The sequence below is a fragment of the Callorhinus ursinus genome, unplaced genomic scaffold (genome assembly GCF_003265705.2).
Source record: "Callorhinus ursinus isolate GAN/ISIS: 27379988/994484 unplaced genomic scaffold, GSC_fseal_2.0 scaffold6, whole genome shotgun sequence".
Taxonomy (NCBI): Eukaryota; Metazoa; Chordata; class Mammalia; order Carnivora; family Otariidae; genus Callorhinus; species Callorhinus ursinus.
Window position 1 is genome coordinate 52904017 of NW_027397068.1, and position 23703 is coordinate 52927719.

Below are 23703 nucleotides of genomic sequence, written 5' to 3' on the forward strand. Positions count from 1 at the left end.
TTGCTGATGGGTTAGAAATGGGCTATGAGAGAAACAGAAAACTCAATGATTACGCCTAAGATTTGGACCTAGAAAACAAGGTGGGCAATGGTTTAATTTACTGAGATAGGGGAAGAGGAGATGATTTGGGATCGGGAACAGTCAAGAGTTATGTTGGAGAGGTCTCCTGTTAGACATTCAAATGGAGATGCTAGGTAAACAGACTTAGGCTTGTCCACCTCAGGGAAGAGTTTAGGGTAACAGATACAAAATTTGGAGGTTTTTGGCATAAAAACGATTTAAAAGTGTGGGGGCAGATTAAAATTATCTAGAGAGTATATAAGTGAAGAAGAGGCTCAGAAGAGACTCTAGAAGTCTGAAAGAAGAGAATCCAGCAAAGTGGATTGAGAAGGAATGGTTAGCAAGGTAAAAGAAGAACTACAAAAGTGTAGTATCTTTGAAGTTCGAAGAAGAACTTAGTTCAAGAAAGAGGACATTCCCATGTATTGCTGGTGAAAAAAATGTAAAATGTTGCAGTTATTTTGGAAAAGTTTGACAGTTTCTTAAAAAGGTAAATGTAAATTTACCATACAGCTCAGCACTTACGCCCTTAGATATCTAACCAAAAGAAATGAAAATATAGATCTACACAAGGACTTGCACATGAACGTTCATAGCCAGAAAGTAGGAGCAATCCAAACGTCAGTCAGCTGCTGAGTGGATAAGCAAAATGTGGTATCTCGATACCATGGAATACTATTCAGGAATAAAAGGGAACAGTTTGATACACGCTACAACATGGATGAAGCTCCGGAGCATTATGCTAATGAAAGAAACTAGATGCAAAGACTGTATAATGTATAATTTCATTTATATAAAATGTCCAGAAGAGGCAAGTCTGTAGGGACAGAAAGGAGATTAGTGGTTATCTGGGGTAGGGGATGAGAGTGGGGGCGGTTTGCAGATGGACACAGAGGATCTTCTGGGAGTGGTGGGGATGTCCTAAAACTGGGTTACGGTGATAGCTGGACAGCCCTGTAAAGAGCCGAAAAATCATTGAATTGTACACTTAAAATGGGTGAATTTTACGGTATTTAAATTACATCTCAGTGAAGATGTTTTTAAAAAAAGGAATGGACATTCTAATTTTCCCTAAGATGTAAAGAGATGAAAAAAGCATTATTTCCACTATAAAAATAAGAGAAGTTCAAATAAACACAAAATCAGACTTTCTGTGAGTCCATCAGAAAGCTGAGACAGCAGGGCAAACAAGTAGCCCCAAATCCAAGGAAGACAAGAGGCCTCCTTCCAAGGAGAGACGGGACCCCAGTACTGTTTTACTTTTGGCAGAGCACGGGCAGAAAACACAGCTGCTCTACAAATGCGGTCGAGCGGAAAAGGTGGACAACATGTGTGAACAGAGGAGGGGTTTCAGCTGAGAGATAAAAATCATCAAATGAAAATAGTAATTTTTTTAAAAGTACAGTGTCAGGGATGCAGTCCTTCAATATGTCCATCAGGAGACTCATCAGCGAATTTAGGGATAGGTCACTAGAAACTACCCAAGCTGAAAGAACAGGAGAAAACAAGAATGAGGGAAATAAAAGAGAACAGAGCATCTAGCATCTGTGGGATAATATCAGATGTTCTTGCATATATGTAATTGGAGTCCTAAAGAAGAGAGAGCAAATAGGGAAGATGAACTATTTAAAGAGAATTTTCCAAAAATAATGAAAGTCAAATCACAGGCTTGAGAATCCTAGAGAGCCCTAAGCAGGATTTAAACAAACAAAACAACACATCAAGGCCTACCCATATTCAAACTGCTAAAAACCAAAGATAAAGAGAAAATATTAAAGGCGGACAGAAAAAAGAAACATTATACCCAGAAGCATCTAGATAAAGATTACAGAAGACTGCTTACCAGAAACTATGCAAGCCACAAGACAGAGGAATGTCTTTTTTAAAGTACTAAATGAAGAATATAAAGAGGAATCTTTTGAATATAAAGAGTAAATAAAGGGGGCTCCTTCGTGGCTCAGGTGGTTAAGCGTCTGCCTTTGGCTCAGGTCATGATCCCAGGGTCCTGGGACCCAGCCCCCTGTCAGGCTCCCTGCTTAGTGGGGAGCCTGCTTCTCCTGCTTCCTCTGCCCCTCCCACTGCTTGTGCTGTCTCTCACATGCTCTGCTCTCTTTCTCTCAAATAAATAAAATCATTTAAAAAAAAGAAGGGGAAATAAGGAAACTTCAGACAAAAACTCAGAGCACATCTGTGCTACAAGAAATGTCAGAAGAAATATACCCAGACCAAAATGAAAAGAAAGAGGCAGACAGAGGGAGGAAGGGAGGTAGGGAAGAAAGGAAGGAAAGAAGGAAGGAAAAGTAAGGGAAGGGAGGAAGGAAGGGAGGGAAGGAAGGAAAGAAGAAAAAAATTAACTAGAAATGGCAAAAATGAAGTAAATATACAAGACACTTTTTAACTTAATTTTATCACTGAAAATTTTTGCCTAAAGCAAAAATAGTATTGTATGCGATATATTTGCATACAGTATATTGTAGAGCTCATAGTATGTACAAAAGTAAAATGTATGACAGTAATAAAATGAGGGAAGAATTGGAAGTACACTATGAAGTTATTACTATATGTGAAGTGATACAGTATTTGAAGGTAGATTGTGATAAAGTCAAGACGTTTATTGTAAACCCAAGTTAACATCTAATAAGTTTTAGAAAAAGAGCTATAACTATTAAGCCAATCATGAAGATAATTATAAAAACTAACTACCTCAACATAATAAAACCCATATATAGAAAAACCTACAGCCTACATCATACTCAATGGTGAAAAACTGAAAGCTTTTCCTCCAAGATCAGGAATAAGACAAGGTGCTTGCTTTCACCATTTTTATTAAACATACAGTATTGGAAGTTTTAGTTAGATCAGTCAGTCAAGAAAAAGAAATGAAAGGCATCTAAATTGGAAAAGAAGAAGTAAAGTTAATCTCTCTTTGCCAAGGACACGATCTTATATGTAGTAGCCTTTAAATCAAACTATTTCAACAACTATATTAAATATAAATGGTCTAGGAGTGCCTGTCTGGCTCAGTCGGTAGAGCATGTGACTCTTGGTCTTAGGGTCATGAATTCAAGCCCCATGTTGGGTGTAGAACTTGCTAAAGAAAAGAAAAGGAGAGAAGAGAAGAGAAAGAAAAAAAAAGAAATGAAATGAAAGGGAAAGGAAAGGAAAAATGTAAATGGTCTAAACATCCAAATTAAAAGACAGATTAAATGTGGTAGATATGTGAGAGACTTTGAGAAACTTGCTAGGTCCAGACTTTGTAACCTGTTGGATTTGGGATTCGAAGAAGAGGCTTTTCTAACTCCCAAGATCTAGGATCTTGTTACTTTCCGTATAATATTTTCAGTGACAAGTTTGTCTAGTCTTCTGCCTATAAATTTATCTTTAAAATTTTCTTTTTCCCTTTTTAAAAAAAATTTCATTTATTTGAGAGAGAGGGAGAGAGTGAGAGAACACAAGCAGGGAGGAGGGGCAGAGGGCAAGTGAGAAGCAGGCTCCCCACTGAGCAGGGAGCCCGATGCGGGGCTTGATCCCAGGACCCTGGGATCGTGACCTGAGCTGAAGGCAGATGCTTAACCGACTAAACCACCCAGGCGTCCCTCTTCTTTTTCTCAAACTAAGATGATGCCTCAACCAGTATCTTTCTTTGCATATCTAGCATGAACACATTTTCACACAAACATTTGTATTGTTTGAAGTATTTCTGTTTTTGCCAAGTAGCATTAAACCCCCTTGTAGGGAGATACAAGAGATCAAGTTCTTGATGCATGTCCCTATTTTTCTCTCACTTATTTTATCTCCGTTATAAACAAACTCTCCCACAACTTAAGGGCTTAAACATCAATTTTCTTTGCTTACAATTCTGTGAGTCAGCAATTTGGGCTGGATTGGTCTCACCTGGGGTCCTTCATGTGACTCCAGTCATCTGGTGACTTAACTAGAGCTGGGTGTTCTAAGAAGGCCTCACTCACGTGTCTAGGGTGCATCGCTGGTTGTCGTCTTGAGTCACGTGTCTCTCAGATGAGCCCAGGCTTCTTTACTTAGCAGCTGTAGGTTTCCAACAGGGCAAGAGTAAAAGCTGCATCTCCAGGACTAGACTTAGAAGTTCATGCAGCAGTCCATCTGTTGCAAAGCAAGTCATGAGGCCAGCTCAGATTCAAAGAGTAAGAAAAATAGACTCCACTTCTTGATAGGACAAGCTGCGAAGAATCTGTAACCATTTAAAACCTATAACATTAACCTTTTGTTGGTATAGTTGGTACTTTAAGTTATTTTTGACATATTTATCCTTTATTCTCACAATATGTGGTTAAGTTTACTGATTGCATATTAATTTCACTCTTTGTTCATATTTTATTCTCTTAGAAAGTATCTTCCTCTCACCTTTAAGAAAGTACCTTTCCACCCGTTTTCAAAAACTTGTTGTCTCTTGTGATCTTAACAGCTGTTGGATTTTGCTGACCTTACTTTAGGTCCTTGTACCTTAATATATCCTTTATCTTAAAAGAGATTTATCTGAGTTCTTATATTTATAATTCCTTTTTCTTTTTAGCTTCTTTCTTAGAGATCTGAAAAATGAGATCCAAAAGCATTCTTATACCTCCTTTCTTCTTGACAGATGTAAGATCTTGTCTTTAAAGGTTTAAAACTTGACAAATAAGTATCTAGGGTCATTCTTTGAGGATAATTGCTGAGAAATGCTCTATCCCCTCTCTTGTTAACCAGGCTGAAGTTACCTTTCAGTTCAGAAAGTTTTTCTTTGATTTTTTTTTTCCCCTCTGATCATGATTTGTACAGCCCTGGCATTTTCTCTTTTCTCTCTTATCCTCATTATTTCTAAATCGGATACCCTTTTTCTGTTTTTAGGCGTATAAATCTGGACCTGTAATATACCCGTTTGTATAATTGGGATTTTCTGTATTAATATATTTTTAGAATTCCTGACTTTGTGCTCTGTAGTATCAACTCTGCTCCTTTGAAATTGATATTTAGTTTAGTATTTATAATCTGGGTATAGGTTTACATATTGTTACACATGCCTTTTGGGAGACAGTTATTTCTCTTTTTAATCTCTTTTAAAGTAGACTTTATTAGTTCATTCCAAAATAGAATCTTTATACGTTTAATAAAGTTGATCTTTTTTCTCATGATGAAATTGGGAAATTACATTCAGAAGAAAGAGAAAAGATTGGGGCGCCTGGGTGACTCAGTCGTTAAGTGTCTGCCTTCAGCTCAGGTCAGGGTCCTGGGATCAAGCCCCGCCCCGCATCGCACTCCCTGCTCAGCGGGAAGCCTGCATCTCCTTCTGCCACTCCCCCTGCCTGTGTTCCCTCTCTTGCTCTTTCTTTCTCTGTCAAATAAATAAATAAAAATATTAAAAAAAAAGAAAAGAAATGATTACCCATGGTCCTACCATGTTAGAAAGAATCTCTGTAATACCATATTAGTATGTTTCTTTTTAGTCTTTTCTTTAAGAAATTTTTATTTGAAGTGTAACCTCCTTGTTGGAAAATACATATATTTTAATTGAGCAGCTCAGTAAGTTATCAAGAAATGACCACACCTGTGTAACCACCATTCAGGCCAAGATACAGAACCCTACCAGAATCTCAAAAAGTCCTCTCATGCTTCCTTCCACATCTTGCCCCCATCCTTCCCAAAAGTAACTACTCTTCCAGTCGTTTTCCATATGTATGCATATTTTTCATAGCTGTGGTTATATTACATATGTAAATCTATCTTCTGGGACTCCTAAAATTCTTGGTAAATATAATCTTTAATGAGTGAATATCCTAGACTCTCCATGATAGGAACATGTATGCACTTTATAAAGATTATTTTTAGGGCAAAAGAAATTTTGTGTATTTTCATTTTGTTTCAGTGGAAGATGCTTTGGCTCTGATTTAAACCAGTTCTATAGATGTGTTCTTAAAAGTATCTTTGTTGACATTTTAGTAAAAAAAAAATTTAGCACTATATACGTATATTGAAACATTATGTTGTACACCTAAAACTTATGTAACTTTTTTTAAAAAGAACAAATTTATAAAGAAATTTTTAAAAATTAGGCATCATTTAAAAATTCAGCTCATGTTTTGATTCAAATCTCTGTACCCACAGTCTCAGATGCCACCTTTATGAGTTGACAGTAGATAAAAATATTTTGCAATTCTCAGTATGAAGTTGGAAAATTCAGTTGTAAAAGAAGACCAGCATTATTGGTAGTTAAGATAACTAAATTCTTTTCACCTTTTATTGGAGGTGATATTTGCTGCATCTGTCACAGACTAGCTTTAGAGCCTAAAAGAACATGTGCCAGAAGCATCCAGTGTCCTCAGGCATTATTAGTCTCTGTTGTTTCTTTTTTGATGCTTTCATAATTGTGTGATTTGTAGCTGAAAATTATATAACAAGGGCCTGTTTTCCCCCAGCTGTAAAACATTCCGAGGCTCAGCTTGGTATAGGACCTTGGTGTATCCTTAAGGTGGATGTGTTAACCTGTGTCTGCTGCTTGCTGGGCTTCATGGACAACCCTTGCGGTGACAGTTTGCAGAATTATTGACACCTTAGTCTCTACTGCCTCGGCTCCCAATCCTGAATCACCCACTTTCTTGCTCATTGTCATCGCTTCTAAGAAACCAAGCAAAAATGCTGACTTGGCACACCACAAACTACATTTTCACAAAAATTTCATCTGGGCTCTTGGTCCCACTCAACTAACGTTAGAAGTCATTTTGATTTTCTAGCCCATTCATTCTCTACAATATCTTTTCTCAGCCTCCCACAGTATCATTAACACTCTGGACACGTGACCTTACTTGCTACTTAATTGTAAAAATAAGCAAGAATAAATATCTTCTTCCCTCTCTATCACCTCACAATATTTGTGTTCTGTCTCTGTTTCTCCCTTTTCCAGTGGGTTCCTGATTTTCTCACTGACTTCCTCATCCAGGTCTTTGCTTCCTCAGATGTACACCGTGCTTTTAGATCTTCAGCCAGTTCTGTTCTCTGTTTTCAAAACTCACTTGACTTCATTGTCCTGTCTCCCTACCAGTAAATTTGGCTTTTCTTCCATTATTAGACATCAAGAATTAGTAGGTTTACCTGCTGCTTTTACTCTCTCAAAATCAACATTCTCTTTTTACGCCCCTGCATCTGCCTCCCTTTCATCATTCAATTGATGTTAAGTCCAAGAAGTCACCAGGAAACCCCCGAAAACCAAGTTAGCCTTTTCCCAAGTTTCCTTCTTCTTTAGCTATATGATTTAGATTTGTTTAAAGAAAAAATCTTCTCATCCTTTTGCTTTAATGCAGATCGTACTAGCCTCATCTTCTTTACCACCTTGCCAAATGTCTTCATCTCCAGTTTCTTCTTACCATCCTTACAGACGTAGACATCCTTCACTATCAGTTCATTTAATGAGATGCTAGTGATGCTTGTCCCAGTTTATCCAATTGCATTTACTGTGTGCTTGCAATAAATGTCTTCCTTTTACTCTGGTATTCCTAATTGCTCAATTGATTGCATGATGGGGCAGACCTGAGAAGTCATCCTAGTTTGCTGGTCACCCTAAATTCAAGTGGGCATCAAGTTTATAAATTTCTCCTCACCAATATCTCTGAAATCTGGACCATTCCCTTCTAGCTCCATTGCCTTAGATAAGCATTTATTAGTATCTCTGCCATGGTTGCTGCAGTAATCTCCTCACTGGTCTCTGAGCTCTTTTCATCATTCCCCTAATTCTCAGCGCTGCTTCTGGGGAGAGCTTTCCATAATGCAAGTCTGATTTTGTTAGTCCTTGACCTGAAATCTATCAGTGGCTTCATTAAAGGTAGGAACAAGATGAGAATTACCATCTTCACTAGGATAATCAACATGGTTCTAAGAGGCATAGCCAATTAGTAATAGAAGAAAACAAAATGGGATATAATGTCTTTAAAAGGTAGAAATATTGACAAAGGTATTCATATCAACACCATATGATTGTCAGTGTTATAATGCAGAACATCAACTTTAAGCCTGTTAAAAATTTTGAGTTCAGTAAGATCAGTAAAAATAAATGTGCAAAAATGAATACCATGTAGATGTCAGTAATCAAGTTAGAAAATACAATGGAAAAAATTACATTTGCATGGCAGCCACCGTGTGTGCATTTGTGTGTGATACACAGGAAAAATAATTTTTAATATGCAGGATTCTAAATAAAGAAATTATGTATCTTTAATAAGGGACTTTTACTTTTTTAAATTAATTTATTTGAGAGAGAGAGAGAACAAGCAGGGGGGGCAGAGGGAGAAGGAGAGACTCCCAAGCAGACTCCCCGCTGGGCAGGGAGCCTGAGGTGGGACTCAAGCCCAGGACCCCAAGATCACGACCTGAGCCGAAATCAAGAGTCAGTTGCTTAAATGAGCTACCTAGGTGCCCCGAGTCTGAATTTTTAATGTTGCTTTTAAGATTCACTATAATCTGTATTGCTTTCTAATTGTGTTTCCCACCATCCCATATAATCCCTCTTTTACATACCAATTATATTTTGTAATTTGTCATCTCCATGTGTCTGCCACTGTTCCCCTCACTCTTCCCCACTTCTGCCTTTCAGAGTCAGGTACAAGTTCTTCTCTTCCTTCTCTCCTTTTTGTTTTTTGCTTCAGTAAATATTTGAGTGCCAGCTCGGTGCCAGGAAATACAGAGTAGATAAATGCAAACTACTATATGTACTAAATAAATATTGAATAAATGAATGAATGAATGAATGAAAAGGATTTTTAGTATATCAGGTCAGCTCTTTCTTACTTTTACTTAAACTCCATAATCATTAACATAATAAACCATGTTCTCTGTAGTCACTTCCTCCTGTAAGTTGGTTGAATAGGTAAAACATGTTCCTTCTTTAGCCCGTAATTCAATACACTGTGACACAATAACTGGGCTGCTTTTTCCAAATTTAGAGTTGACTGCTAGGGATTTCTTGCATTCTGTCTTCATCCTTCTGCCTGTTCCTCTTGTTCATTTTTACTAAAAAGGCCGTATGTCATATAGATAATTACAGGAAATTGAACACGTTTCCCAAGGGCAAAAAGCAATTGTCCACAAAATTTGAGAATAATAAGAAATTTCTATTCCGTTTTTCAAGAAGCCTTCATTATGTTTTAAAGAATTGACATAGTGAGAAATTCATATTTCTAATTAGTGTGCTTTTTCTTAAAACTTAGGAATATTTGTTTTGCTATTAAAACTGAAAATAAAACAACGAAAAATCGAACTTATATGGAATTTTATCCTATTAGTTATTGTTCACTACCTAGAAGATAGAAGATTTTTAAAATAATAATGAAGATTTTGTCTTCAAGTTTTACATTAAGTGAAGAAATATAACATTTTGACAAACCATTTTTCCTATAATGTTGGTAACTTTAATTCTGAGTTTTAATGAAAAGATTTGCGTTTTGTTGTGAGATTAAAGGAAATTCAGAGAGCATCGGGATGACATGTACTACAGTGGAGGCGTGCAGGTTAAGGAGTACACTTTCCACTTGAATACCCTTGGGCAGAAGAGGTAGAGTCTGGAGGCTCCTACTCTGTGGTGCCCACATGCACACTCACTGTCGGGGGAGAGGGTCAGACAAGATAGGCCTTGGCAGCCAGCCCTCAAGAAACCCTAGACGGGAGTCAGACGGGAGTCAGGAAAAAACCTGGCTCCAAAGATTAAGAGTTTCATCTGAGGAGTTAACAGTGCAATTTAGTTGTTTTAAAGCTAGAACTTTCAGGTCTTCATTTATTCTTATTTATTCCACTGCCTAGAACACTTTCCTTCTCTCTAGTGTGTCCCCCATCTCTAGCAAACAATTGCAACACCAAATGCTGTCTGGCTGAGGCATCCTTCTCTTTTAAGCCACAGCTTAGATGATATTTCTCCCTGAACACATCCACTTCCCTCACATTTGGTTATCGTGACCCCTACCTCTGCTGGATCCTATGATTCGTCTGTTGTCCATATGGCTCTGCATTGTAGATGTCTATTTATCCATCTCTTTGCCGGACTTCAGATCTGTGGGGTCAGAGACCAGGACCATCTTGTTTACTGTAGTGTCCTCAGCATGCATCTGACAGAGGACATACCCGATAAATATTTGTTAAATAAATGGATGAATGTAAATATGCGTGTATACACACACACACACACACACACACACACACACACATAGGAATTATGTTTTAGATAGCCTTGTAGTGCAGAGGAATATTGGACTAAGAGCTCCTGGGACATAAAAGAAGGCTCCCTGTGAAATCTCTTTAAATAATATTCATGACGCTCAGCAATCCCATATATTCCCCATTCCCATACAACTTGTTGCCTTCACCCAGATCTCTGACCTCACACCTGACCAGGTGCTCCTTACCATGGGTGAGGCTCTACTCCAGAAAATCTCTGGAGGAGGAAAACCACTGCATGGATTCACTCACTATTTCATTCATTCATTCATTCAACAGTATTTACTAAAGGTCTACTCTACAAAACACAGGAATACAGATTTGACCAAGATGTATAATTGCTGAAAATCCTATTCAGGTTTAATTATACAAAGATGTTTGCATCCATATGTGCGTGTTGTTAGAGAACAGAAATCGTATTACCCAGCATGCTCTCATTTTCTCCCGAGTTACCACGAAGCACAGAGCCTGATTTATTCTACAAGTGTTGTAATGTGCTCAGCCCTGATGCCTGAAAGCTTTGGCTCCATTTGTTCCCTTTAGAACAGACATTTTCCCCTGAATCTGTATTTATTTTATTTGGCCCTGTGCATTAATCTATAAACCACTTAAGCCCATTTAGAACTCAGCAGGGTGCAAATATCAAATAAAAAAATAACCTATTGGTTTTAACCATAGCTTACGTGATTAATAAAATTTTCTTCTGTGTTTTAAGTAGAAATTCTGGATACTGCCTCATGTAGAACAGGATCAAGAAGCTACATCAACTCTGGGGGTAGGAATGCTTCAGGTGGGGCTTCAGTCATGGTTTTTTTTCTTGGTCCTCCTCCCAGTTCACCATCTTCCCACCACATATCAGCCTGCCAGATTTGAAACTTAATTTCAAATAAATGTGAAAATATGGCATAAGATGTTTTCCATATTAGTTGCAAATGAACCTCTTCTTTCTCCTCAAGAAAGGAAGAAAATTCTCCCTCAAGAATATTTGAATCCCCACTAAATTTTGGTTTCGTTAGTTTGTTCATTCATTTATTCATTCATTTATTTTATTAATGTTTAGTCAACAGCAAAAAAATTCCCGTACATAAGATACTACCAAAGAACTCCAGGTTCGTGCACATGACAAAAGCCCAGTTAAGAAAATTGATCTACATCAGAGGTTCTATATCAGAGGTTCTCAATTTTGGCTGCATTTTAGAATGTTCCCTAGGTGATTATGATGCTCTGCTGGGGAATGCTCTGGATTAAACTTTTGGGGTCAGGGGTTGAGAAACTGAAGAAAATGATTGAGCCTCTCTCCCCTCCCCCACAGATGTATATATACACAAAATGTTGCATCTGTAGACTCTCTGAATCCCTTCTGTGGACTTGATTTGAAGATCCCAGGGTGTACATCAGCCCTAGGAGATATCAGTGAAGCTGATCTCAGGACCGCACTTTGAGAAGGAATACTTTGAGGATGGGGAAGAGGCCTCTGTGTTTTCACACGTCCTCCAGATGATTCTAATGTACACTAACTCTTGAGAACCACTACCCTATAGAAATGCCTTCAGGAAACTACAGTTGAATAGTATACTTTTGGCTTATTTGAAGGTTGAGATGTTTATTTTAAAAACAGCCATGTGAAGAATGACTTTGTATCTCTTGTAAAACCCCTCTTTTGGCACTGAATGACTTTTATAATGGAAGCATATTATATATTTCTCTTATAGCCAGGCAAGTGCTAGGAAAAACTTGATTTCTTCTGATGAACTGGTAAATTGATCCTGATTTTTGCGTTTCTTGCATTATTGTTTGCTTTTCTTTTTTACCTTTGCTGCCAAGAGATGTAGACAATTTCATGCCTAATTTTAACAATTATTCTTAGCTTTTTTTCCTAGTATAATTATCTGCCCATTCTCTCCATTTCATGTTTGTTTTTTTAATGAAATGGCTTTTGTGTTACTGTCTCATCTCCTATGAGAAAACAAGGGTTATTATGTTGCACAGAAACAATGATTTCCCTGTTGAGGCCAATAAGCTATCTCCCTGTATGTGACCATGTTAGAGGATGATTTTCAAAATAGCGATCATGACTCTCACACAGATATATCATGAACATGTATTGAAGATTTATGTACCTCATGAAAGATTTTACAACTAGCTCAGAGGAACCAAAGAACAGACATAAACAGGCAATCACTGAAGGCTGAAATGAATTTACCTAATAGGTGCAGAACTGGTCAATATCCACAGGGCAAAAAAGTGTAATGTTTGGAATGATTTCTGGGGGACAAGCGGAGGCATCAGTTGCATCTCCACAGGCGACATTCATTTGCAACTTTAATGGATGAGAATCATTTGATTACTATCAGTTTTCTATAACTTTCAGAGTTGTAAAATAACCCAGTCAAAGACAGGGAAAGGCACAGACCCCTACAGAATGAGGTAACCCTGTGAGGCCCTTGGACAATGCTGGCATTTCGCTGAATCAACACCCAGCAGTCCTTTTGCTGATTGCAGTCTTTCAGGTTTTCCTGACAGCAAGGTAATGGGCAAAGAAGTGAGTCCCCGTACAGGAGACTGAAACTGAGAAAGAGGATCTTGGGTAGATGAGAAAGGAGACACCTATTATCTCTTCTCGTTCTTGATCCCGAGTCTGGCCTTGAAGGAGTCTTCGTAGCCAGGAGTGTATTCCTGGAGATGGGATGGAAAGATGGCTTTTGTCATGAAGAAGTAGGAGAGGAGCTAGGGAAGATTCCTCTCTTTGTTTGACCAGCTGAAGAATGAGTCAGTCTCATCCTGTAAAGCAGATTGTTTATTTTCATGCCATTCGCTTTACTTATCTTTCGGTCTTTTTGTTAACACTTATTTTTAAAGTCTTTTTTTTTTTTTAAATGTCTTTCATCCTGGCCTCAGATGGGTAGTAGGGAACATTAAGAGAGAGCCTTGTGTTTACTCCCATTCTTAAGTGGGAAGCAGAGCCTCCAGAGGCCATGAGGTGGTGATGGTCATCGGTGAGAGCCCCGCCCACCTCCGCCAGGGACCACACCACCATCTCTCCTTACCAGGAAGCCCACTGTACCTTGGAGAGTCAGGCACCTCCTTGTTAGTTTAGTAAAGCGCTTTTCTTCTTGCCTTATTATTTTTTTTTTATTGTAAGCTTTATTTTTTTTATTTTTTATTTTTATTTTTTAAAGATTTTATTTATTTGACAGAGAGACACAGGGAGAGAGGGAACACAAAGCAGGGGGAGTGGGAGAGGGAGAAGCAGGCTTCCCACCGAGCAGGGACCCTGATGCGGGGCTCGATCCCAGAACCCTAGAATCATGACCTGAGCTGAAGGCAGTCGCTTAACGACTGAGCCACCCAGGCGCCTCTATTGTAAGCTTTTTTAAACTTGTGGCACTAGCTGGAGTTTAGTTAGTTAATGGAGAAATATTATTTGCATTAATTTGAATCAACTATTCATAATTCCATATCATTTGCAGTTTGAGGTCTTTTTGATTTTACTGATTAATTTATAGATTTGTGAACATTTGCTGATTCATTGGCCTTGATATTTGTTAGTTATCGAAGTTCTGAGCAAATAAGTCCTGAGTAAATAACGTATGGAAAGGTCTAGCACTTGAAAAAAATATACATAGATGAGACGGGGGTAAATTAATATAATGATCTTTGTGTCCCATGATATAAAAACATTAGGCAGATAACGAGTGTCAGTTTGCCTTTTATGAGGTACTTATTTCTGGTGGACAGACTCAACAGATTTTGGTTCTGGTTCCAGCTCTGCTTCTTCCGTACGAACATAAGAAAACGTTATTGTCTGTAGTCTTCTTCTGCAAAATACACTCTTTGAGCTAATATTTATTGAGTAGTTACTGTGTTATAGCAAGACACTGTCTGTGCCCTCAAAGAGCTGAAGCCACACATGTCTGTAAGTAAGTACAGCTGAATAGCATGGGTGCTGTGAATGACTTCATAGAGGGAGTGAGGCTTAACCCAAGTCTTCAAAAGAGAGGTATTCCCTCCAGACAGAACAAGGCGAGGGGGAGAGGGGCAGGGAGGGAATAGAGAGGTCACTCAGGGGAGGGGATCAGTGGAAGGTCAAGAGCACAGAGGCGTGAACAAGAGGCCGGGATTGAGTGTGTGGGCCTGGTGCAGTAAGAAACGAACAAGTAGGTGGCAACCAGATCTTGAAGAGTCTGGTGTTTAATGCTTACGTCTCTACTGCTCTCTAGCTTGGACTGTGATCCAAATACTGTTAGGGAGTGATAAGGAGTTAATATGTTCCGCGCAATCTGAGTGGTTCTTGTACTCCGTGACCGCCAGCTAATTCAACTGTCCACTAAGACTGTGAGTTCCTTTATGAAACTTGGAGCCTTGGTGACCATTAAAAGTGGGGAATAGAGTGCAAATACCTTTAGTCAAAATCTCTCTTATGCCACTTCATCCTTCATGTCATTGTCTACATTTTTGTTTTTTTTTTTTATTGTGAAAAATTCCACACATATAAAAAGTTAACAGAATAGGATCATGAACTTCCTTCCCTTACTCACCTTCAACGATATCAACATTCTTGTTTTATTTATTCCTCTACTCATGTCCCACCCCCGTTCAGTTATTATTATTATTGTCATTATTATTCTTACTATAACTAGGTATCAGTTACATATATCCAAATGTACAAGTCTTAGGTCTATGTTTTGACAGACAGGTACACTGTGTAATCTACATCCCATCACAATATAGAACATTTGCATCTTCCTCCAAAATTCTCTTCTATCTCTTTCCAGTCTCCCCCTAGCCCCCCTCTACCCCCAGCTGAAAAAACAAAACCAAACATTGCCCTATTTTTTTTTTATCTTAGATAAAGTTTCGCCTGTTTTAGAACATATATGATGCAATGTCCTGTAAGTTACTCTTGTTTTTGGCTTCTTTCACTCAACTTAATGTTTGTGAGATTTATCCAGGTTGTTGAGCCTATCAATAGCTCCCTCCGTTGGGTTGCTCAGCAGCACGTCATTGTAGGAATTTACTACAATTTATTATCTTCTCTTATCAGGGATATTTTGGTTGTTTCCGGTTCTGTGCTATTGTGAATGACGTTGCTGTGAACATTCTTGCTCTCCATTGTTTCGTAAAGCCATTTTCATTTGTCTAGGATAAACCTCTAGAAGTGGAATTACTGAGTTTAAAGATAGGTATATGTTTAACTTCATCAGAAACAGCCAGTTTCCCAAAGTGGTTCTAGCAGCCGTGTGTCCAAGTTTCAGCTGCACTGCATCCCTGCTGACATTTGATATTGTCTGCCTTTGATTTTAGCCATTCTCATGAGTCTGTGGTGGTATCGCATTGTGGTTTTTATTTGCATTTCTCTGATGCCTGATGATGGTGAACATTTTATTTTTCATCTGTTTATTGGTCATATCTTTTTTTGTCTGTTAGTAAGGTCTTTTGCCCGTTTTTAATTGGGTTGTCTTTTCATGATTGAGTTATAGTAGTTCTTTACATATATTCTGGATACATATTGTCAGATGCATTAGTTTTGGGAGCACTTTCTCTCACTCTATGTCTTACCTATTTATTTTCTTAACAGTGTGTTTTGATGAGCAAAATTTTATTTTCAATTGCACCCAACAAATTTTTGTGTCTGTTGCTTTCTGTGTCCTGTCTACAAAATCTTTACTAATCTTCAGATTGAGAATATATTCTATGTTTCCTTCTCAAAGCTTTATACCTTTAGCTTTTATATTTAGGTTCATGGCCCATCCCCCCTGAAATTAATCTCTGTTTATGGTGTGAAGTTGGGGCTGAGGTTCATTTTTTTTTTCCATATAGATGTCCATTTCTAGCACCATTAGTTGTAAAGACTTCCCTTCCCCTGTTGAATTGTTTTGGTACATTGGATGAAAAGCTCTTGTCCAAGTTGGGATCTATTCCTGAACTCTGTTCTGTTCCTTGACCTGCTTGTATATCCTTATACCAATATTACACTGTTTTGATTACTATAATTTTATGGTAAGTCTTGAGTCAGGTAGTATAGGAAGTACATTTTTGCTCTTCTTTTTCAGGATTCTTTCAGCTATTCTAGGTCCTCTGTATTTCCACATAAACTTTAAAAGTCACCTTGTCCATTTTCATTAAAAAGCCTGCTGAGATCATGAATTATTTATAAATTATTTGGGGGAGCATTAAATTCGGAACAACATTGAACCCATGAACATATTTCCTCATTTATTTAGGCCTCTTCAATTTCTCTCAGCAGTGTTTTTGTTTTTAGTGTGGCTGTTTTTCACGTCATTTATTAAATGTGTTACTAAGTACTTTGTTATTTGATACAATTGATTTTATTTTTTATTTTTTTTAAAGATTTTATTTATTTGACAGAGAGGGAGAGAAAGAGAGCACAAGCAGGGGGAATGAGAGAGGGAGAAGCAGGCTCGATCCCAGGACTCCGGGGTTACGATCTGAGCCGAAGGCAGATGCTTGACCAACTGAGCCACCCAGGCGCCCCTACATCGATTTTACATATCAATCTTAGACTCTGAGACATTGCTGTACTCACAAGCCTTTTAACACCCGGTTCCTGAGCACCACGGCCTTTGCCCCCTTCATGTTTGTATGACTTCTTAGACTTGGATGTCTTTGGCATCCGTGTCTGCCCCTAAAGAGGGCCAGGGTGAATGCCACAGCATTTGTGAAGTCTTCCGACACCACCCCACTTGGATGCAGATAGTCCCTCCTCTGAGAGTCTGTTTGAGCACTTCTCACTACGCAGGTCTTTAATGAACCGTTCTGCAAAGGCAAGAGCTGTACATTATCTCCTTTCTGTCCCCAAGATACCTAGCATGGTGCCTTGGTTCCCGATTTAGGAGTGGGTTTTTTCAACATTTCTCTTGGGATGTATAGGGGATGATGTAGTTCTTGGGTGAGATGGGGCCGAGGTGAGGTTGCGGGGAGGCAGGAGATCCTTATAGGCAATTTCTGTCAGTTGGGAACAATCCCGGAGGTGTAGCCCAAAGAGGGAAATTAGGCCTTCTTCCTATTGAAAACAATGTTTACCAGGGGGCCATCTGCTTCCATTCTCAGTGACTTCGGCTTTTGCTGCTGACCTTGAATGTTTGTAGATTATGTTTCTTTTTACTTCCTTTTTGTTTTCTAGGTGGCTGATTGTGCTTGGGACGAAACAATAAAGATATATGATCCTGTTTGCCTCACTATGCCAGCCTGAGATGTACTCCCCCAGTCAGAAGCAAAGGAGACTGGCTGAGAGCTACTTAGCAGGAAATAAATTAACTATCGATATAGTACTAGTGCTTTTATGTGCTATTCAAAATTTCAAATTTTAATTTACCCTGGAATAATTTTGAGGCAGCTGATAAAGACTTTGGCTCACTATTTAAGCCTGGTACATAAGCCATATTTCTTAAGATCCAAGGAATAATTGAAGTTATGGTACCTCTTGTAGTGTCTATTGAAATGTAATCTCTGTATTGTAAAATGGGTTAAAATATGGGAGATCTGTAGATTATATTGATAGTGATATATTTCATTTTTAATTTGTCATTTTTGATGTAAAATATAATCACTGCTGTTGGTAAAAATTAAAATAAACTACATCTCTTGAGTACTTATGATTTTATGACATCCTAGCAAGGTTGCTTTTTCTAATACAGTATATATATGAATACAATACTATATATAGTATAGAGATATCTGTGGTTCAGTAACAGGGCTCTAATATAGATTTGATTTATTCAGCAGCATTTATTGAGCATCTACTATGTTCTTGACACACAGACTGAATGAGATTGTCTCAAGGACTGGTGGCATGTTTTAAGAACCTGGAATGCTGTGAGTTAAAAGCTTACATGTTTTTTACATTTATTCAAATCTTTTTAGATGTTATAACCTTAGCCCTATATTTTTCTCTTCCTACTTCTCTACTATCAATTAAAAAAAAAAAAACCCAAAACTGGCCACTGGGCAAAAAGTCTTAGGTCCTACTAAGTTTCAAGCAGTTACCCTTGAAACTATCCCTAAGTAATGCCATAAACCCTCCTCAGTCAGTACCTCCCTAAATCTCCTTGAAAAATCCCTAAGTGCAGATGACCTGTAAAAAAAAAAAAAAAAAAAAAGTGGAAAGGGAAACATTGGTAAAACAAACAACTTTGCATAATATTTATATTTTTATATAATATTAAAATAAAAATGGCAAAAATTGTCATTAAATTTTTAACAAGTTTTTGAAAATTTTAAAGAGCAAAATATATTTGTAGTAACACAACAAAAACTAGACTATATATATATAGTCTAATATATATATTTACATTACATATTTGTTTACTTGTCCCAGAAAAAAAAAATTTGACAGCTTATCACATAAAAAAACAAGACCACATAAGAGACTTGTCAAAAGGGACATAAAGTGAAGCCGTGAGTGGAACTTGAACATCTATGCCTCAAAGTCCTAGAAGGTTGCTCCCAGCAGCATAACTGGGAAGCCTGGTTGAGTACACAATTCAGTGCCCAAGACCTAACGGCAAGGACTTTGTCCTGTCGCAGGCGTGGCCCTAGTATTATACCTGGTGCACAGAAGGTGCTCACGAAATATTTGTTACATGAATGAATGTACTCAGGGAAAAGTACAACTGTTTTTAGTTCTTAGACCAATCAGTACATATTGTTTTTGGGAGGCCCCATAAAGAGGACACTACTTTCATAACAAGAGTACAATGTGAGGATCAGGCGGTCAGACACATCCTTAGGGCTGTCATGATGATAAAGCTCATGGAGCTGTTTCTCAGTTCCTTCCAGAACGAGAGGCATCACACTAAGCACAGTTCAGTAAAAGCAGGTTCACAGTGGGGGTCTCTATCAGCTGGATTTACCATAGACCTTTAAAAAAGACCTCACCCAGCTCCCATTTACAATGAAGCAAAATTACCTACTTATTTTCCTTTGAGAATGCAAGAGATTTTATTAAAATAATGGATCATGTATCTTTTGAAACACGTACTTGTGATTTAAAGATGAACATCTCTCTTGATTATCCCCCCCTCGATTTTAAGGATGTGAGAGACGTCTGGAACAATAACTCCTTAATACTTAACTCCGGTGCTTGGAGTCCCTCAATATGAAAGAGTGTGGGTGAATGTTAATTTTTTTATTTTAGTTTTTTTAAGATTCTATTTATTTGACAGAGAGACCGAGCACAAGAAGGGGGAACGTCAGGCAGAGGGAGAGGGAGAAGCAGCCTCCCCACTGAGCAGGGAGCCCAATGTGGGGGCGTGATCCCAGGATCCTGGGATCATGACCTGAGCCGAAGGCAGTCGCCTAACCGACTGAGCCACCCGGGCGCCCCAAGTGTGGGTGAATGTTTATCCAGTGGGTTCCCTGGAGCTAGGATTGGAAAACTAGAAGGAAAGGTGCTGGATTCTCTCCTGGAAGAGAATTTCCAAGAGCTTTAAGTTCTTGGTGGTTCACAAGCCAAGCAGCCTCTGGACAGCATTGGTCTCTAGGCCCCTGAGCTCTTAGCTGTCGTCCTGCCTGCCTCTCCAACTTCTCCTGTGATCTGGGTACAATGTGAGAGGATTTCTGCATATTAGTCCTTTTGATTGACATAACGTCCCTGCCAGGAAACCCTCCCAGTTTTCCAGACAAAGAAATGAAGAAATGAAGCTCTCTCAGGAGTCTAGGAGCCAACAAGTATAGAGTTGCAATGTGAACTCTGCTGTGGCTAGATCTGAAGTCTAAGTTGCTAAGAAGCTGACCCTGGGTCTGGAGTGACCCTATCAAGGTATGTCACCCCCAGAAAGATCCAGGCTGAGAGCCCACTGTCTCTTCCACCTCTGGCACTTTTTAACTGACCAACTTGGCTGTCTTGCGGCTCTTCCAAAAAGGAACTCATTAGTTCCTTCGCAGGCCTCTTCTTGAGTGAGATAATCCACTTCCAATATTTTTTACTTCCATGTATTTACTGAAAACTTGCAAATCTGTAGCCCCTGCCTCCCCCATCCAGGTCCCCCATAGCCTTTATGCTCCTTTTCTTCTAACCACACTGGTCTTGCTCCCTAACGGGCTCCTCTGGCACGTGCTTTCCCATTTGTTGCCGGTACTGTCCACCCAGGCGCTCACGCTGAAGAGTTAAATGCCATTCTTGTTCCTTCCCTTTGCCCACCTCTCTACTCCAAGTCAAATCACAGAAGTCCTCTCCCCGAACCCCTAAAAACTTCTCCATTCTGTCTCCTCCCTTCAATCCAACCACCACTGCCCTGGTTCAAGCCATTGTTAAGTTTTTTCTGGACAGTCCTAGCAGACGATCCCTCCCTAAGTGAGGGGTTTGTTTCTAGTTTTGTGCCCTCGGAGCCATCCTCCCCAACACAGCTGCTGGAGACAGATCTAAAAATGCGATCTGATTACATCAATTTGAGTGTAAAACCTTTCTCTGCATATAGGATTGCCTACAGGAAAAAGTTCCAGCTCACGAATCAGACAGCCGCTGTCCTTTGGGACCAGCCCCTGCCTCTCTCTGCAGCATTGCTTCCCTGCACGTGGTCACCCGCTTTGTGCTCCAAACACGGGTGTGCTCACAGACTCCCTGTATAAATAATGCAGGTTTTCATTTCTGTTTTTGTCCAACGTAGTCCACGTGCCTGGTTTGCCCTGCTCTTGGCTCAGTGAATTCTTCTTTTTGATTGAAGTATAGTTTGACACATAACGTTACATTAGTTTCAGGTATGCGTTGGTTTGACAAATTCTTTCCCCCCATTCGAAAGTTATGAGAAATGACTAAAGAAAAAGACTGACAACATACAAAAAGGAGCAAAACACACCATTAGCAAAGCTAAGATATATTGGAAGGTATATTTGCAACATATGTAACGAATTGTTTAATAGCCATAATTTATAAAGAGCTCTCAAAAATCACTGAGACAACCAAACATAAAAGTGGACAAAGGATATCAATAGATAATTAACAGATGTAAAAGTGCAAATGTTTAATACACTTCAAAAATGGTGCCCAGACTTTGTTTTATTGACCACAAAGAAATGCAAATTAAAATGGGATTCCGGTTTTTTTGTTTTTGGGGTTTTTTTTTTTTTGGCTTAGCATTTTGGCAAACACTAAAATACTGATAATATTAAGTTAAAGTGAGAGCACTGTTGGGGCGCCTGGCTGGCTCGGTTGAGGGTCCAACTCTTGATTTTGGCTCAGGTCATGATCTCAGGGTGGTGGGGTGAATCCCCAGGGCAGGCTCTGCACTTAGAGGGGAGTCTGCTTGAGATTCTCTCTCCCTCTCCCTCTGCCCCTTCTCTACAACTCTGCTCACACCCCCCGCCCCGCATGCTCATGCTCTCTTTTGCTCTCTCTAAAATAAATAAATCTTAAAAAAAAAAAAAAGTGAGAGCACTGTTATACACCTGTTTGGAAGGCAGTTTGGCAGTAAAGATTTTAAATTACTGGTTGACTCAGCAGTTCCAGTTCTAGAATTCCCTGTCTGTATGTCTCCACCCCAAATACATACAGAGTATGTAAGAACAAATGTCCAAGGGTATTCATTATATCATTGTTTGGTAACGTCTAGATGCCTGTCTACAGAAGAAAGGTTATACTATGGAACAATCATCAGAAAGAATAAGGTAGAACTATGTGTCCTGACATGAAAAATACCTTGCTATCGATCGGTGTATTAGTTACCTATTTCTGTATAACAGGCGCCCCAAAACCTAGCAGCTTAAAACAACAGACATTTATTTTAGAGTTTCCATAGGTCAGGAATCCAAGGGTGGCTTGGCTGAGTGGTTTTGGCTCAGGTTTTGGCATGACAGTGCAGGTAAGCTGTCACCTGGGGCTGCAGGTATCTGAAGCTCCACTGGGGCTCAAGAATCAGCTTCCAAAGTCACTCACGTGGTTTTTAGCAGGCACCCACCATGCGGGCCCCTCCACAGGTTGCCTGAGTGTCTCCATAACATAGCATCTGGCTTCCTCCCTGCGGAGTGACAGAAAGAAAGTTCAAGATGGAAGCTTCAGTCTTTTATAACCTAATCTCAGCAAGTGACACCATCACTTCTGTGTCTTATTGGTCACACAGACCAGCCCCAGTACAATGTAGGAGGGATTGACCAAAGGTGTGACTACAAGGAAGCAGGGATCTTGGGGGCTAACCTGCCCACCATACACTTTTTAAAATAGTAAATTACACACAAATAGGTCGATGTCCTAGTTTTATCATTTTTTTTAAAAGGGGATTATGTACGTATAAATAGATACGTAAGAAAACCGTAAAGGTTTACACTAGTAGCCAGCTCTGTGTAGTGGGGTTGGTCTGGGGTTGGGGTGGGGAATATTGAAGATAGCATGTTCAATTATTGTTCTAAAGTCTGCTTTCCTTGTACATACTATAATGGGAATGGGTTACTTTTACAATTAAAAATAATGAAATAAGACCATATTTCCTTCTCCAGGATGTCTTTTCTGATACCTCTGGAGAAAGCTGATTTTATTGTCCTCTTTATTGCTCTCGCTTCTGCCACGGGCCCCACTGTTGCATAAGCCTCATTGTGTTGTCTCACCTGCACCTGTGAATCCCGAAGAGCTCAGATGAGTGCTCATCTTTGAATTCTCTGTGGCTAACCAACTGCCTGGCCCCAAATACTCGCTCTCTTTCTACATATGTTTGCCAAACGAATGACCTAAAGGATTTATTTAATGCCATCAATATGTATTAAGTAGCTCCAAAGATAATGGAGCTTGATATCAGTAGGTCCAATAGCTTTTTGACCTTCAGATCTACATTCTTCTTCAATTAACCTTGCTAAACATAGTATTCTTGTTTTTCCCATTTTTCTGTAGGAGCTCATCTAGTAATTGGTGTGGGAGATGGTATTAATTTTTTTAAAATGAAAGTCCTAATGGAAAAGAATTATATGCAATAAAGTAGAGAAAATGAACTGTTTCATGCCAATGCAGGTTTCAAGTATTAAGCTAAATTTTCTTGCCTAAATGAGAAGGGTAAGATAGCTGAATCAGCCCCAAATCTTTTACCTAATGTTAGTATCACAAATGGAAGCAATTATAATTGCTGGCAGAAATGAATCATTCCAAAACTGGGTCTATGTAGACAGTTCTTTATTGTGTTCACTTAAGATGGCTTTTATTGGAATGGTCCCCAGAAGCAGAGATCTGTTATTTGCTGATTTCTTTAAAAAGTTAATCTTCAAGGGTTTTTTTTTAATCTGAGTATACTTTGTTTATATCCTTCTACTACACACATATACATAATGTGACCTGCTGCTTCAGACCCCTTTTCCTAAAGAAAGAACATCACTTGAAAAACAGTCCATGAAATGGCCAATATCGTGTAACCATAGCCGTTAGCAACAAAAACAAAGAATTTCCCAGGGAACCAGAAGCACGGGTTTCAGTAAATTGCTTTTCAGTGTTATTCC

General features: G+C 38.9%; 1 protein-coding gene across 1 annotated transcript in view; it reads left to right on the forward strand.

Annotated features, from left to right (window-relative positions):
* PEX7 (peroxisomal biogenesis factor 7) overlaps window positions 1-17896 on the forward strand; it is an 82381-nt gene extending 64485 nt beyond the window's left edge. Inside the window, exon 10 of the mRNA XM_025865915.2 lies at window positions 17414-17896. Coding sequence (XP_025721700.1) covers window positions 17414-17482 — 69 coding nt within the window. The 3' untranslated portion in view covers window positions 17483-17896. The remainder of the gene's footprint in view (window positions 1-17413) is intronic.
* The last annotated feature ends 5807 nt before the right edge of the window (window positions 17897-23703 follow it).